The sequence below is a fragment of the Periplaneta americana genome, chromosome 12, assembly GCF_040183065.1.
Source record: "Periplaneta americana isolate PAMFEO1 chromosome 12, P.americana_PAMFEO1_priV1, whole genome shotgun sequence".
Lineage (NCBI taxonomy): Eukaryota > Metazoa > Arthropoda > Insecta > Blattodea > Blattidae > Periplaneta > Periplaneta americana.
Window position 1 is genome coordinate 51,620,057 of NC_091128.1, and position 16,297 is coordinate 51,636,353.

General features: G+C 35.7%; 1 protein-coding gene across 4 annotated transcripts in view; it reads right to left on the reverse strand.

Annotated features, from left to right (window-relative positions):
• Positions 1-192: 192 nt before the first annotated feature.
• LOC138710424 (uncharacterized) overlaps positions 193-16,297 on the reverse strand; it is a 314,477-nt gene continuing 298,372 nt past the window's right edge. For all 4 annotated transcript variants that reach the window (XM_069841311.1, XM_069841314.1, XM_069841313.1 and 1 more), the window contains one exon: positions 193-7,333. In XM_069841311.1, the coding sequence (XP_069697412.1) occupies positions 6,793-7,333 (541 nt within the window). In that variant the 3' untranslated portion in view covers positions 193-6,792. The remainder of the gene's footprint in view (positions 7,334-16,297) is intronic.

Sequence of the window (16,297 nt, forward strand, 5' to 3'; positions counted from 1 at the left end):
TATTTTCAATTATTGGTGCAATTTATCTCCGTAGGGTAAGGATACTTTGCACCATTAATAAAATATTTTCTTTAGCTTCTCTAGCAGAGGATAGGCTAGAATGTTATCTTTCGGCACATAAGTATTCAGTTCATTAATTCTGCAACTCAAGTCATTGTCATAGATAAAAATATTTTTATAAAAATGTTTAACAATTAGCTGAAGAAATATATTTGCATAAATATAAAAACAAGGAGTTTATTAAACTGAAATACATAACATCTTTTGGTAAGGGATAGAATTATCCTCCTTTGATGACAGAGCTGATATGTAGCTTGGATGTTTCCACACGGTTAAAAGACACAAACGCCTCGCATAGTACTGGAAATTTGTTCCATTGAATTTGTGTACTGGTAGATGGACATTTTGAAAGACAACTCATAGTTTCCAATATGTTCTTCACCAGCGGCATGGGTATTTTTATGTTTGAAGCGAACCTAGCGGATAATTCTGGATTGCGCTTCTTGAAATATTTTATTCAGTTGCATCCAGGGTAATTGTTACCCTTGAACTCCTTCATAATTCTTTCTTTGTTTGCAAGATAATTCCTGATAATATTTTCATAGATCTCGCTCAATAAATGTAAAAATGAAAACCACAAATTACCATTATGCATTTCAAAAACATAATTCGTCCTCATTTATAGAACATCCTGGCTTACGTGATAGCAACACATATTTATTTTTAAATTAATATTTCGTAATTCTTCGAGGTAATTATAAAATAACTACAGTTTGACTTTGAATAAGTTTACTACATATAAACGAGCTATTTCACCTTCTGTGTAATTAACATAGTATCTTACATCCTGGAGGTTCTAGTGTAATGTCGTGGCATCTGAAGTGAAAAGAACACAAAAAGTATTTTCTTTTCAATTTTGTGTTGACAATAAAAAATCAATCATCATTAATATAATTTCAGCATTATGAAAATAAAGTTATACTATAATTAAATAGAGAGGTTACTTTGGACCACATGGGGTACTTCTCGCCATGGTTCAGCGTATCCCAGAAGTAATCAGTCATGTAAAAAACAAATTTTAAGTTCTAGCTTAATTGTTATGTAATTTACAAACAAAAGGCACAACGTATTTATCTTAAAATTATTCTAGTGGGATGTAGGTAAAAATTAATTCTCACTTTAAAGACAGCTGCCTTTTCTTAGAATATCAATTAACTCAAGTACAAGCAGTATAGATGATTAAAAGAATCAGTAAATTCTTCACAAAACATATTTTCATATGTCCTTTGGTGTGTGAAGTTATAAATTTTTATGTATAACACACTATTTCCTCATCACAGATAGTCATAACTTATTTTCTAAAGTGGTGCAGAGTTACCCCTCATGTTGTAAAGCAGGCCTGCAGAACTCGTAAGTAGGGGAAATATGACGTCAGCCTCACTCCACTTCTATTGGGGATGATCGACTTCCGCGTAGAGTTATTTACCTTCTATTGTCGTCAAAGGTCCATCAGTGGTGGCATGTAATTTTAAAAAAGGATTGTAATAAATTCATTGTTTTCGTAATGCGTTATCTCGTTTCAAGGTTTACAATTATGCTGGATTTCCTGTCGGTATTTTCTTTGAGATTTCTTTGCACTTAAGCTGTTTTAGATTTTCGAAGACTTTCCTCCTATCATCACCTATGGAAACATAAATTTATAGCATTTAAGTAATGAATCTTGAAAGTCACTATTTATTTCAATTCAAAATGAACACAACGATTTACAGTAGGCCTATATAAATAAATAATCAATATACAGTTCGTAATAATGAACTTACCCGAAAGTTTGTGCATTCCATAATTCTTAATATGGGCTTTGTTGAAATGTAGTTTAATATTGAAATGACGAGTGGAAATAAATTGGATGGGACACAGTAAACAAGCAATTCTTTCGTCTTCAACAACAAAATAATCGTATTACTATTTCCTTTGGAAGTAGTATTCCTTCACGGGTTTAGATTTTGCCATGTTCCAGTTCTCTTTGAACTGCAGTACGCGTATTATTTGTATGTTTGTTTACTTATTTACTTACTTATTTTCTTATTTACTTACTTATTTACTTATTTAGGCCTACTTATTTACTTAATTATTTATTTATATATTTATTTACTTATTTACTTATTTATTTACTTATTACTTATGTATTTATTTACTTCTTTACTTATTCATTTTTTACTTATTTATTTATTTATTTACGTATTTATTTACTTACTTAATTTCTTACTTATATATATATATATATATATATATATATATATATATACATACATTTATTTGGCTGGAGTGCGTCACAATGTTGAATGACAGCATTGACACCCGGTCATATAGCTATCACTCACTTATCAACGTACAATTTATTTATCGTCCTATTATTAGTAAAACCAGTTAAGACCTGTAATACAAGTTTAGTAAAAACAGGAATTAAAACTTTATTAATGCATGAAAAATCATAATAAATTCTTCAAATAAAGTGATTGGTTTGTTGCCTGCAAGCAACATTTCGGACTTATTTCATTTTAGTAGAATACAGAGCACGGAAAGACAAGTCGGGGACTGCACTTAACTTATTTTACACAAAAAGTGGATTTAATCGGCTTTACTAGTAATAGGACGATACCCATAAGTAGACCTTCTTACATTATTAGCACACATACATTTAAATTTTTTTTTATATGTCTTTTAATTTATTTATTTCCCTCATTCATTTTTCTCTTACTTTCTAAAGGTATGTTTCTAAGGATTTTATTATCTGTTCATTTGTAATTCTTGATAGCGTATTGTATACCTGCCGCCGCGAATGAATGTTAATGCAGCCGAGCGTAACTAGAACGTCATGACCGCGCTGGTAGAAAAGGTGGGTGAGGTAAGAAAGGGGGGTATAGCAGTGCTCTCAGGAGCTACAGTTCTGCAGGCCTGTTGTAAAGCAACTCCATAAATGAACAATGCTTAGTTAATCCATACATGATATAATTTAATATATTTCCATCATCAGTCCTCTTTTCCAGTTGGCGCTTTGACAATGACAGTTCGAAATAAATGCATGTGCATTTATCACTGGAGCAATACAGTTATTTTACGATACTTGAAGAACATTTTATATGACGATTTTGATGTATTATACACAGGAAATATAAATCACACTAAACAAAGTGAAGAATTTGAGCAAATACCAGAAGTAGGCTACATAGAACTGATTTTGATCGAATCCAAATATCAGTGTACTTGTAACGGAATTCTTGAATGCAGTATTTGAAATAAAATTCCAGTCTGACCCATTGAAATATCTTAAATTTGTGTCCTGATTAGATTTAAGCAATTTTATTATATTTTGTGAAAGGTTATATTAAAATTCTAATGTGAGAACTTAAAGAATCGTCCATAGGCTTCGAAGTTTGTTACAGTTCGCCTTAGAAATGAAGTACCGATAGGCCTAAAGCTGTTTTATTCACTTCTTGGATAAGAAAAGGAAGTAGATTATGATAGGACTTATTACAAAAAGCTAGTAATTTTGTGTTTAGTGAAAGGATCTGGGAGAATTAATATTACAATTTCGTTGGTGGTCTAACGGTTATCATTCTTACGTTATAAGTTGGGGTTAAAATTCGGTCTCCATTTGCAAGGAGAATAAAGTTGAGAGGTCGATATTGTATATTTACGGCACGTAAAAGAAGAATCCTAGTTCTGAGAGAGAAATTTGCAGGCCATTTCTTGCCCACGATAAATATTCAATTCTACTCATCATCACCTTTGCCTATTATCCCATCATAGGGGTTGAAGAATTCCATCGTACAGGTTTCCAGACAGAACACATGGATTTCTTCACACTGTTATACTTGCAGAATTCAGGAAGGTCTAGGTCTTCATATCTGGTGACATTACCAATCACCCAACTAAATGTCCATTGACAACTGCAAATGTTGAAATGTTATCTGTCGTGAAGATAATTTAGACTTAATTCAGATACGTACAAGAACAAGTCCAGCTTAGGAAATTGTTTTGTATGTAGAGAAAACCATCTCTTGAGATATGAAAATAATCCATGTTGAATATTTCGTACACTACTTTTAACACTTGAATATAAATAATTGATTAAATGGCGATCTTACTCGTGTTAATTATGTAAGCATGTGCGGCTTACAGCTGTTTCGGTGTTACTTGACACCATCCTCAGAGCCTACTAGATCTCGGCGCTATCTCAACTTCGCTGCCTGTTGTATGGGTGCGTTCGTGTGATGAAGAGTTGTGTCAAATAGTGAGTGTGTTCTGAAATTGATCTGTGAGTTGAGAATTTGATTAGGGTGTGTTTTAGTATGTCTGTATATTTCATATTGTTCTAGTGTGTTGAGTTTTTGGTTTTTGGGTTGTATGTGTAGGATTTCCATGTCTGTATTCATGTTACTGTATGTGTGGTTAGCATTAGTTATGTGTTCGGCATATGTAGATGTATTGTGTCCTCTGGTTATTGCTTTAATGTGTTCTTTGTATCGAGTTTGGAATGATCTGCGTGTCTGTGCAATGTAGAAACTGTTGCATCTATTGTATGTGAGTTTGTATACGCCTGTGGTTGTATTTATTTGTTTGTGTTTGTGTGTTGAGATGTCTTAGTAGTGTGTTTTCTGTTCTGTATGCTATGTTGTATTTCTGTTTTCTGAATGAGGATGCGGTCGTGTGTATGTTTTTGTTTTCGTATGTTAGTGTGATGTATTTCTTGTGTTCTTGTGTTTGTGTTGTGTTTTGTATGTTTTTGTGTTTGTTGAGTTTTTGTTTTGTCTTCCTTATGATGTTGCCTATTATGTTTGGGTTGTAACCATTTTCTTGTGCTATGTATTTGATTGTGTTCACTTCTTCATTGTAGTGTTGTTGGCTCATGAGTATGTTGAGTAATCTGTGTACCATTGTCCTGAATGCAGCATGTTTGTGTTGTGTAAAGCAATACCCAGAGGACACGATACATCTACATATGCCGAACACATAACTAATGCTAACCACACATACAGTAACATAAATACAGACATGGAAATCCTACACATACAACCCAAAAACCAAAAACTCAACACACTAGAACAATATGAAATATACAGACACACTAAAACACACCCTAATCAAAGTCGCAACACACAGATCAATTTCAGAACACACACACACACTAATTGACACAACTCTTCATCACACGAACGCACCCACACAACAGGCAGCGAAGTTGAGATAGCGCCGAGATCTAGTAGGCTCTGAGGATGGTGTCAAGTAACACCGAAACAGCTGTAAGCCGCACATGCTTACATAATTAACACGAGTAAGTTCGCCATTTAATCCATTATTTATATGAAAATAATGTTCAGGAGAAACGCTTATGTGCAGATGTGATACAGAAGTTAGCACAAAAGAGAAGAATGGAGTTCTTGCCGAAATTAAATTTTCTGAGGTGTTATATATATTATTATTTCATATTAGCCTATTGGTATATAGCAGAACATTGCTTGTATTACTTAATAATTCAAGCTTTGTTAATATCATTGTTAAAACACTGTAAGGTGAGATAGTACTGTCCTTGAAGTCAGTCTGCGCCACTGCGTCCTACTAGGATTTTACTCGTGTCTTTTCTGTTGTCTCCATTGGTTGTCAGTGATTGAGTTGGTGATTTCTACGCTTATAAATAGACATGATCCCAGTTTTATAACTGTGTATTGTACATATACATTTCTGGTAAGTGCTTGTATTGATCCTTCCTTATTCTAACGGTGCTTAACCAAAATCCCTAGTCAAAAATTGAGAAATCTGTGACTGTGTAGCGGGTTGGGGACAACTGGCCACAGAGGCAACTCGCCACATAATTGAAATTCGTATCAAAGACAATTTGCCACACATTAAAATTCAAGGCAATACTCAAATTCGCAACAATTTATAATATATGTCTATGGTAACACAAGACAAATCTAGAAGCTGTAAACTAAATTGAAACTATGGCGGAAGAAATTCGCTTCACAAAATCAGAAAGAGGCTCTGACAAATTAATATAGCTTGGCTACATGTACACGAGACTTAGAGAAAATAAGAATGGAGTTGTTTGGCGCTGTGACATGCGTGGCGGTGTAATGCAACAGTCACGTTATCAGAAGATGGAAGCAGTGTCGTCAAAGAACCGTCTGAACACAAGAATCATTCTGCAGACTGGGGAAGGATTAAGGCAAAGGAATGTGTAGAGAACATGAAGGCAAGGGCGGGGACTTCCCGAGAACCAACGTCTGCCATTATTCAAAATGAGTTACAGCGTATTGCAAGCGAAGCCAATGTGAATCTACCGAAGAAACCATCTATTAAAAAAACTGTGCGCCGTGCCAGGAAGCTGCACCTACCACCTGCACCAAGGAATTTTGACGAACTGAACGTTATAGCCGAGAGATACACTAAGATCGTACAAGGAGGAAGGTGGTTGTATTTTGAACCGGAGGCCAACGTGAAAGTTATCATATTTGCCACTAATTCACATTTAAATAAATTGTTACGGTCCTATTTTTGGATAATGGACTGTGTGGCAAATTGTCTATCTGTGGCAAATTGTCTATTTGTGACAAATTATCTATCTGTGGCGAATTGTCCCTGTTACCGATTTTCTGTGGCCAGAACCGCTGAGCAGCATGTGTTGCTTCATGCCACAGTTCTGCACTATTGCTTTCAAAGCGAAGTTGATGTCTTTCTCTGTGATGACTGGTTATTTTACGGCCCTTTTCGAATTCAGACGCGTCACTATTGCTAGCTTTGTTTCTCCACTGTTTTCTGAGATTGATGTTTTGATTTCGTGTTATTGTTCACTGATGGAATGGTTGAGGATACAGTTGGGGGATATGGAAGGTCTGGCAAGTTGCACTTCACTTTGAGGTCATGCCATTTCGACTTGACACGATCCACCAGCCTCTCTCTATAGCGATATGCCGTTCGATCTACAACAGATGCGGTCTTGATGCAGTCATTGCCACCAAATTCACACACTCGGTAGTGGTGCAGAATCGCTGCATCCGGGGGCACATTGAGTGTTCCGTGGCCTGGAACGAATTCCCAGATGAAATGGTTGCCGGCCTCTACCACGTACTCAGGACGACACAGATACTTGGAGCGTTGTTTGTGAGGGTGTAGTTTGCTGCGACGACGAGTCTTCCTCAGTGTCACAAGCCCAATTTCAGTTGTATCCACGGAACTAGCAATACTGGGGTCATCTCCCCACTGAAGATAAAAGAAAGCGTTCTGGAATGAGTACGAACCAGTGGTCCTGGTGTTGAGGCGTGTTCCCAGCCACCTGAAACAGACGTACGAACATTCTTAGTGGAGACAATGCACACGCATTTTGAATGATGATTGTAAGTCTTCTGAATTTGCTGCTTGAAACCAGTTTCATTATTAATAATTAAAATCAGAACTCAGATTGTTTTGAATAGGACTGGGAACGGAGCAGTTCGATTCGGAACAGTTACTGTGACGTCATTACTGGATTACTGGATTGAACAACCTGTAATATAACTGTTTTATGAATTCTAATTTTAAGATTTTTTGACAACAGATAAAAAAGCTTCTCAACCGAATAACAACAGGCATTTACTATACTTATTCTGTGTTTAATTTCCTCCCGAGTATCATTTATATTTGTTACTGTTGCTCCCAGGTATTTGAATTTTTCCACTTCTTCAAAGGATAAATTTCCTATTTTTATATTTCCATTTCGTACAATATTCTCGTCACGAGACATAATCATATACTTTGTCTTTTCGGGATTTACTTCCAAACCTACTTCTTTACTTGCTTCAAGTAAAATTCCCGTATTTTCCTTAATCGTTTGTCGATTTTCTCCTAACATATTCACGTCATCCGCATAGACGAGCAGCTGATGTAACCTGTTCAATTCCAAACCTCTCTGTTATCCTGGACTTTCCTAATGACGTACTCTAGGGCAAAGTTAAAAAGTAAAGGTGACAGTTTTATTATCAATAATTAAAATCAGAACTTACAGGCTGTTGTGAACTGTGATGAAAAGGAATGACTATATTGAAATTGATTCTTATGTCTGTACAGTATCGATAACTGTCTACTTCTGAGACACTTAGAGTAGTTCATTCCTCTTGAGGGCTCGAACCAGCGTGTATGTAATGAGAGTTCTAGGTAGACTTATTGATAAATTACTCTAACAATGTAGGTACTTGAATATAACATGGGAACTATAGGCCTATAGGATTTAAACTCAATGTTAGGCGTTAATATATAAAGGGTTCAGAGCCATACTGGGCCAAGCACCATTTTATTAAAAAACGGAGAAAGGAAAGGTTAAAGTTACGTGAATACCACGATTTAATGAATATTGACATATCATTTAGTTTTAATATGCATAGCATACTTTAACTTCTTGCTATATGTTTCGTTAAGTTATGGTATTCACTTAATTTTAACAATAATTGTTTTCTCCTTTTTTAATATATGGCGCTTGGCCCACTATGGCTCTGAACCCTTCATATAAGTGGGCTTGCATTAAAAATTTAATATGAAGAGATTATTACAAAAACAGCCCTAGTCATTTTTAATGGAATTGAGTTAAGGACACATTTGCTACTACCGGTATTTCAAATGTTTATAGACTCCAAAAATGACACGTGTCAGGTGCAATAGCCACAAGGATAAACACCAGTTGTACGGAAACAGCTGACATGTGTTGTTCTATTTATTTTTATTGTTCTCCTAAAAATAGCAATTTTGACAAGAGTTGTTTTTGTAATAAGATAATAATATTGTTATTAAAATCAAATATTTTTATAGTTATTAATCAAATGGGATTGGGTCTTTTTCATATATTTAATGGTGGTGTGCTGTAGATATTTATATACGTGATTCTCTTCAGTATTGGCTCGAGAGAGCGCAAAAATTACAGTTCCTAAGGAAAGACCAAAAGGTATTAGTTACTGATAAAATAAGAGGCCTACAAGATTTTATAGTCTTCCGATCATTAAATTTCAAGGTAGTTCACGAAAAATGCAGTAGCTATACCAAGATGCTATGTCTATTGTTCGAAAGCATAGGAAACCTGACAGTTTTTTAAACTTCCACCTACAATCCACAATGATCGTCCTGACATTGTTACTTGCGTTTTCGCGTTCAAAATCAAGAACTGAAGGTGTATAGGTTCAAGAAAAAGTATTTGTCATAAAGAAACATTCAGTGGGAGTATCTTTCATTGTTATGGAAGCAAATGACTTTCAGAATGTCTGGTATTCTTCATTGAAAATAAATCAGAAAAATGTTTATTTGAACGTCTAATGAACTTAGTTTTCAGCATTTGCTGCACAAGCCACTAGTAACTATATAATACATATTGTTTAATTATATCATCTGACACAAATACTATACATGTGTATGTCCCAGGATCATAGAACAATTCACAAGTTTTCTTTTTCACATACCGGTAGTTGAAATTAATATAACTGCCAGACAAATTGATCGGTTAAGGTAAACTAAGTCGTTATGGAATGTGCTAAGAATGAGACTTAGTCTGTGTACCTGGATTGTCCGTTGGCAACATTCGACAATTTTCAGTATTGACTGCATCAATGACAGGAAAGTGGACTTCATTTGTCCGCAGTATTCGAGACAACCATTTGGGTTCAATTTATATCCTGGGATAATGCAAGAAATGAAAATAATGTTCTATCTCTTAACACAGTCAGCTGCCATTAGTTCAAATATAATTTGCTGTTTATTAAATTAAATCCGTGGCGCGACAACCCATGAAGGGTCGCGGCCGACTATTTGGCTGCTGGCCTCACGTTTATCCCCCTAGCAAAATTATAGTTGGTTTCTATAACTGGATTTCGCTACTTATCATAACTCCCCAAATTCATCATGATGCTGGGTGGGCACCGGTCCCATACACTGGGCGAAATTTCATGAGAAAATTATGTAACGCGAGTTCCAGGCTTGATGCCTTAAGCCAGCGTTTCTCAAACTTTTTTGAAGTGGGGACCACTTTTTTAAGTCAGAATAGTTCCGCGGACCACCTTACTCTTCTTCCCTTCGAAAGCAAATTTATCATTTTTGTAGCATATTTTAATATCAGTATACTTCGGAAATTTGAGTTGAAGCAAGTAAAGCGATAGGGTTGGAAGTAAATCCCGAAATGACTAAGTATATGATTATGTTTCGTGACCAGAATATTGTATGACATGTAACTATAAAAATTGGAGATTTATCCTTCGAAGAGGTGGAAAAATTCAAATATCTTGGAGCAACAGTAACAAATATAAATGACACTCGGAAGGAAATTAAACGCAGAATAAATATGGGAAATGCCTGTTATTATTCGGTTGAGAAGCTTTTGTCATCTAGTCTTCTGTCAAAAAATTTGAAAGTTAGAATTTATAAAACAGTTATATTACCGGTTGTTTTGTATGGTTGTGAAACTTGGACTCTCACTTTGAGAGAGGAACAGAGATTAAGGGTGTTTGAGAATAAGGTTCTTGGAAAAATATTTGGGGCTAAGAAGGATGAAGTTACAGGAGAATGGAGAAAGTTACACAACGCAGAGCTGCACGCATTGTATGCTTCACCTGACATAATTAGGAACATAAAATCCAGACGTTTGAGATGGGCAGGACATGTAGCACGTATGGGCGAACCCAGAAATGCATATAGAGTGTTAATTGGGAGGCCGGAGGGAAAAAGACCTTTGGGGAGGCCGAGACGTAGATGGGAAGATAATATTAAAATGGATTTGAGGGAGGTGGGATATGATGGTAGAGACTGGATTAATCTTGCTCATGGCGGGCTTATGTGAGGGCGGCAATGAACCTCCGGGTTCCTTAAAAGCCAGTAAGTAAGTAAGTATACTTATATTTTAAAACATAAAGAATTAATTAATTAAAATTAACTTAATGCATTTAATTTTATATTAGTGTTAACTAATTAAGTTATTTATTATTTATTTATTTATTTACTTATTTAATCTGATAGGATTAAGGCCATAAGGCCTTCTCTTCCATCCCACCAGATAGCACCCTGTTAATAGAAAAAAATTCATTTTCGTTTTTAATAAATCAGGCTATTAGAGTTTGGATAATCTTTAACTCATTAACTAAACAAAATAAATAAATGTTGGTACTCACATTAATGGGATGGATAAGCCTGCATACCTGTTCTATATTTGGATGAAGGCTGTGCTGGTAAGCTTAAGTCAGAGATCGTCACATACATCGAGTCGATTTCGGTACTTTGTTTTTATTAGAGTTAGTGGTGAAAACACTTTTTCACACAGATACGTAGAAGCGAACTGAATTATAATCTGTAAAGCACCATTGTACAGTTCACTATATTCTCTTTTAACTTGTGATGAGATCCTGAAATTAACCATATCTTCCGCTTGGAATTTCACTTTAAGTCCGGTGTCATTCGAGTTCTCTTTCACTCAATGAAAGTTTGTTATTTTCAGTATCGCAATGAAAGCGATCACGAACCCATGAAAATTCGTCATATTACTTGGAAAAGAAGTTTCAAATTGTGATGCCAGAGTTTCGAGATGCGAACATATATCACTGCAGAATTCTTTTCCAATAACGAAATCATTTTCAACCAAAAAAGGACTCTAGGGTTGGAAATAGTGAAAAAAATCCTCCGTTTTACGGAACAAGTTTCCTCTCGAACATCTTTATTTTCTCACGCGCATTGAGAACTGTAAACGAATTATCTTGTAGAGAGAGATTTAGTTCGTGTAGTTTTGAGAATACATCTGAAAGATATGCCAATACTTAGCCACATGTCATCAGCTGATGTGCCGGGAAAAGATGACGAGAAACACCACGTTCATAGTGCTTTAAATCTCTCTTTTGTTGCTGAGAGTAGAATAGGAAGTCTGTAGACAGGTAGAGTAATAATTTAATAAAATGTCAGTATTTGGAGAAAAAGTGAAAGGCGATTGCCATGTGTCATTTCCAGAATTTGAGATTTTCAGCTATAGTGTGATACGCAATTCGTTTGAATTTTATTTTTTCTTCTGTCCGTTTTGAAGGACCACAGGTGGTCCGCGGACCATAGTTTGAGAAACGCTGCCTTAAGCCATGGTCGACTCTAGTAGAAGGTCGGAAGGCGAAAACTTGGCAACATGTGCATCACACATCATTCTTCTGACGAGCGCGTGGTGTATACGATTTAAGCCTTGCTTTCGCGTATTGAACAGTATTGACAATTTATACTGCGTCTTTCTTTTAAAGTTTTGGCATGAAATCAACCAAGCATGGATTTCTAAAATGGTCCTCGCAAACATTTGAAACAGGAGACGATATAGAACCGGAAAGAAACGAAATGGCAGATGTACCGGTACCGGTAGTTTCATTTTTTAGAGTTATCCAAGACCCTGATACTTTTAGCTTTGAAGCTGATACATCCAGCCTTCTGAACACATCAGCTTATGCCTCTTTCAAGGTATCCTCAAAGTTACATTGCTCACTTTGTAGAGATGGGTAAAAAATAACACAACAGTTATTTGGAATTGTTCCGGTCTCGGAACTGTTGCAAAAATGAACAGCAGGTCTGAACCTCCTGTTCCGAAATAACACTGTTCCGACTCCGAGCTGCTCACTTGTCCAGCTATAGCGGGCCCGCATTATTGCGTTGCGCAAGGCATGTTCCGACTCCGAGACAACAGAGAACAGTCGGAACCCGTTCCGTTGAACCATGACAGCTCCGTCTACACTGTTCTCGTTGTTCTTAGGCCCGATTGTATAAACCATTTAGTCTTAGATCAGAGGTTAAATTGATCCTTGTTCTAGCTAAACTTGGAATTTTGTGTTGTATAAAGTCTAATCTGAGATTAATTTGTCTCAAACTAAAGTCAACTTTGACTGAAGAAATTTCTCCGATTAAGTTAGATGATCCAAGTTCAGTTATTTCTTTTCTGTTTGAAATATACGAGTGACAGATTGTGCAAATAAAATATCCATTACTATTAATAGATCTATTAATAGATATGGTAGGTAGATAGGCATATATATTCAATTTCTTGCCTTAATACACAAACAATCTTATATTTTATAAGGCTCTATCTTGTTCAGCAGTATCAAATAACATAACCTATAATTATATTATGTTTATAACAACCATTAATTATTAATGGATATGATAGGTACATTAATACATTTTCAATTAACTGTATTACTAAACGAAAATTGTCGTTTTATAAAGCTTTATTATGTTTAGCAGTATCAAACACCATAACATGATAAGAATTTGGAGAAAAGTCAACCTTCTTCTTATTGTCCGCCATTATTTACATTGCACAACACAAACCAGTGTCTCCAACAGAGTGTACGGAAAGTCGCCAAAAAGTAGTTGTAAAGTCGCTAGATTTCTCATTATCAACAAAGAAAGATTAAATTTTGTCACTATGGGGTGCTAAAAAGGTCGCTAAGTCCCTATTTAAGCAATGTAAAAGTTAAAAGAAATTGTTGTTGAAAAAGAGTTGAAGTCGCTAGATTGGCAACACTGAAAAAACCTGTACACCATCGTCCGCGCATCACATATTTCACCTGGTTATGCGATGTTGCCAAATCCTTTTCACGCGAACTTAGATTGCATTTGAACCAAGGCAATTTGATCGCAGAAAAGTTTTATACAATAGAAGAGGTGTCTGAACTCGGTTCACTTTTCGATCTTCGATCAAAGTTGATCTTTAGTCAGGGAGTTTTATACAATTGGGCCTTAATGTTGTACTTGGAACTTCGTTGGAACTTGAAACTCACACGTGGATGGATGGGGAAGCTTGGAAATTGAAATCCTGGGCCAGAATCGACTCAAAATGGGACAAAATTATTTTATGTCTCTATTGTTTTCTTGGATGCATAAAATCAATAGTTATTTAATAGTTTTCACTTTTTCATTAGGTTAAAAGCACTTTCACAACATAATAGTTTTTTATTCAATATCTGATTCCTCATCATTACATTTTCATTACTGACATTTTCTTCATGAATGGAATTTCCTTCTTCTTCCTCACTAGTCTTTCAATAGCTGTTATCCTTCTTTCCACAAGGGAGTATTGTGTTTTTTATGTGTTAAAATGTTATGTTTTATTTAACGACGCTCGCAACTGCAGAGGTTATATCAGCGTCGCCGGACGTACCGGAATTTTGTTCCACAGGAGTTCTTTTACATGCCAGTAAATCTGCTGACATGAGCCTATAGCATTTAAGCACACTTAAATGCCATCGACCTGGCCCGGGATCGAACCCGCAACCTTGGGCATAGACGGCCAGCGCTATACCAACTCGCCAACCAGGTCGACTTTTTATGTGACTTTCTTGATATTTGAAATGAGAGGATCGGAAGATATGAGAAGGTTGTTGACTAAATCTGTCATTGTATTTTTACGAGATCTTTTCCTTGTGTGGGTCTCTCGATATATTATTTTAATATCTTTATTATGAGCCTCCTCAGATAACTGTGCAATTGGAAGCAGAGCTGAGTTAATAATCTGAGACTCATGGATGAGAATTTCGTGTACGCTAGCTGGGAGGTTAAACTAGGGATACTTCTGAATGAACAATTTTGCATTTTCTAGTACATATTGATTGAAAGAATCAACTTTAATGTCTCTTCCACTAGAAATTACTCGAACAACTGCAAAACATATAATTAAGTCTTTATCTATCCCGGTTATGGATATGTAAATTCGGGATTTGAGAAGAATCTTCTAGCAGTATTCCCGTTGTTTGAGGTTCCACTCTCTCCTGGTTTAGGTTTGTCCACAAGAAGTCCAATCTCATTTGGAAACCGATTCTGAATTTCTTCCTTTCTCCTTTTCATAAAATCGTCTGTTTGTATGATCTAACAGACTCTGTAACTTCACTGCTACACTTATTTCTATCGGAGTAATATCACATGCATAGCAATGCAGCTTTGCTTCTCGAACTTCATTGTACGCTGGATATAAATCTACATTTCTACATTTTCCTTATAGTCTCAATAAAGTGTACTGGTACTTAGATAATTTCGTATCCATTATCAGGGCTAAAACGTCATCACCACTATATTTTGCATCATTTTTGCAGGAACCACTATGCTCGTTATATGCAGTTGGAATTTTTGCCGCACGGGTTGGTGTACTTACAGCATTTTCCATTAGTTTAGCTGCTTCTTTTTACCAGAAGCCTTCAGATTTATCTGGCTAGCAAGAGCAAGCGCAACAGGATCAGCAGCTTCTCTGAGATGTTCAGTTTTACTCCTCTTGGTCTTCTGAGATGATTCAGAGAACAATTTTCTTGGATGACCAGAATTACTATACAACTATGAACATTCAGCCACATGTTCAACATGAAATTTATTACATGGGGGCAGCTTACATTCTTGATCCAATGAACTGCCATATTTTTCTTCCTATTTATTTTTCATTCTGTAGCAATTCTGCTATCTTTTATTCAAATTACTGCAGAATGAACTATTTTTTCTTTAGTTCTGAAGAAAAGTTTTGTTGACAATTTTCACGTAATCCTAATTATGAAATAACAAACTCATGAACAGCTGTCTTATCATTAATATTTTGTAGCAAGGCTTCCAGATTTCACGGTGTAAGAAACAGCGGTCATCTGGAATAGTAATAAATAATAGGCCTACTGTACGTAGGTATCTGAATTTTCGCACATTAAACAGAAAAGTGCAAGTAGCTGCAGCTGAATACGACTTTTCTGCAATCTATAAGGTCTGTTTAAACCATCGACACAAAAGTTTTCGTAACATCGAGTGACACGCGCTTTATAACCCTTTTTAAATATTGAAAACTAAAATATATTAGCTTAAATTGCATTCCTCCGAGTTATCACAAATATTTATACTCTATATAAACCAATTCAAAATTACATGTATTCCTAATAAAACTTACCCTTTGTTCTAACATTCTCAGCCATTGTTATTTCTTTATTCACGAATATGACCACGTAGCACACACCACTGTCTCAAGCGCGCGGCCTAGGACTGACTGGTGCGCTATCGCCTGGTTACAATAGCTCTCATTCAAGGCTGTAGCCACAGTTGTTAAAACATGTTATCGATGATGCATTATGAGTTTAGTGCTCACCAGGATCTCTGCTATGAGTATACACTGTCAAAAGTATTGTAAAAAAAGTTAATTTTTTCAATTTTGTCCCATTTTTTACTCAGTCTGGCCCACTGTGGATTGGGGTCATGAGTAATGATACTAATGACCAGGCTTCGAGACTTCGGACCCGATAGAGCAGTT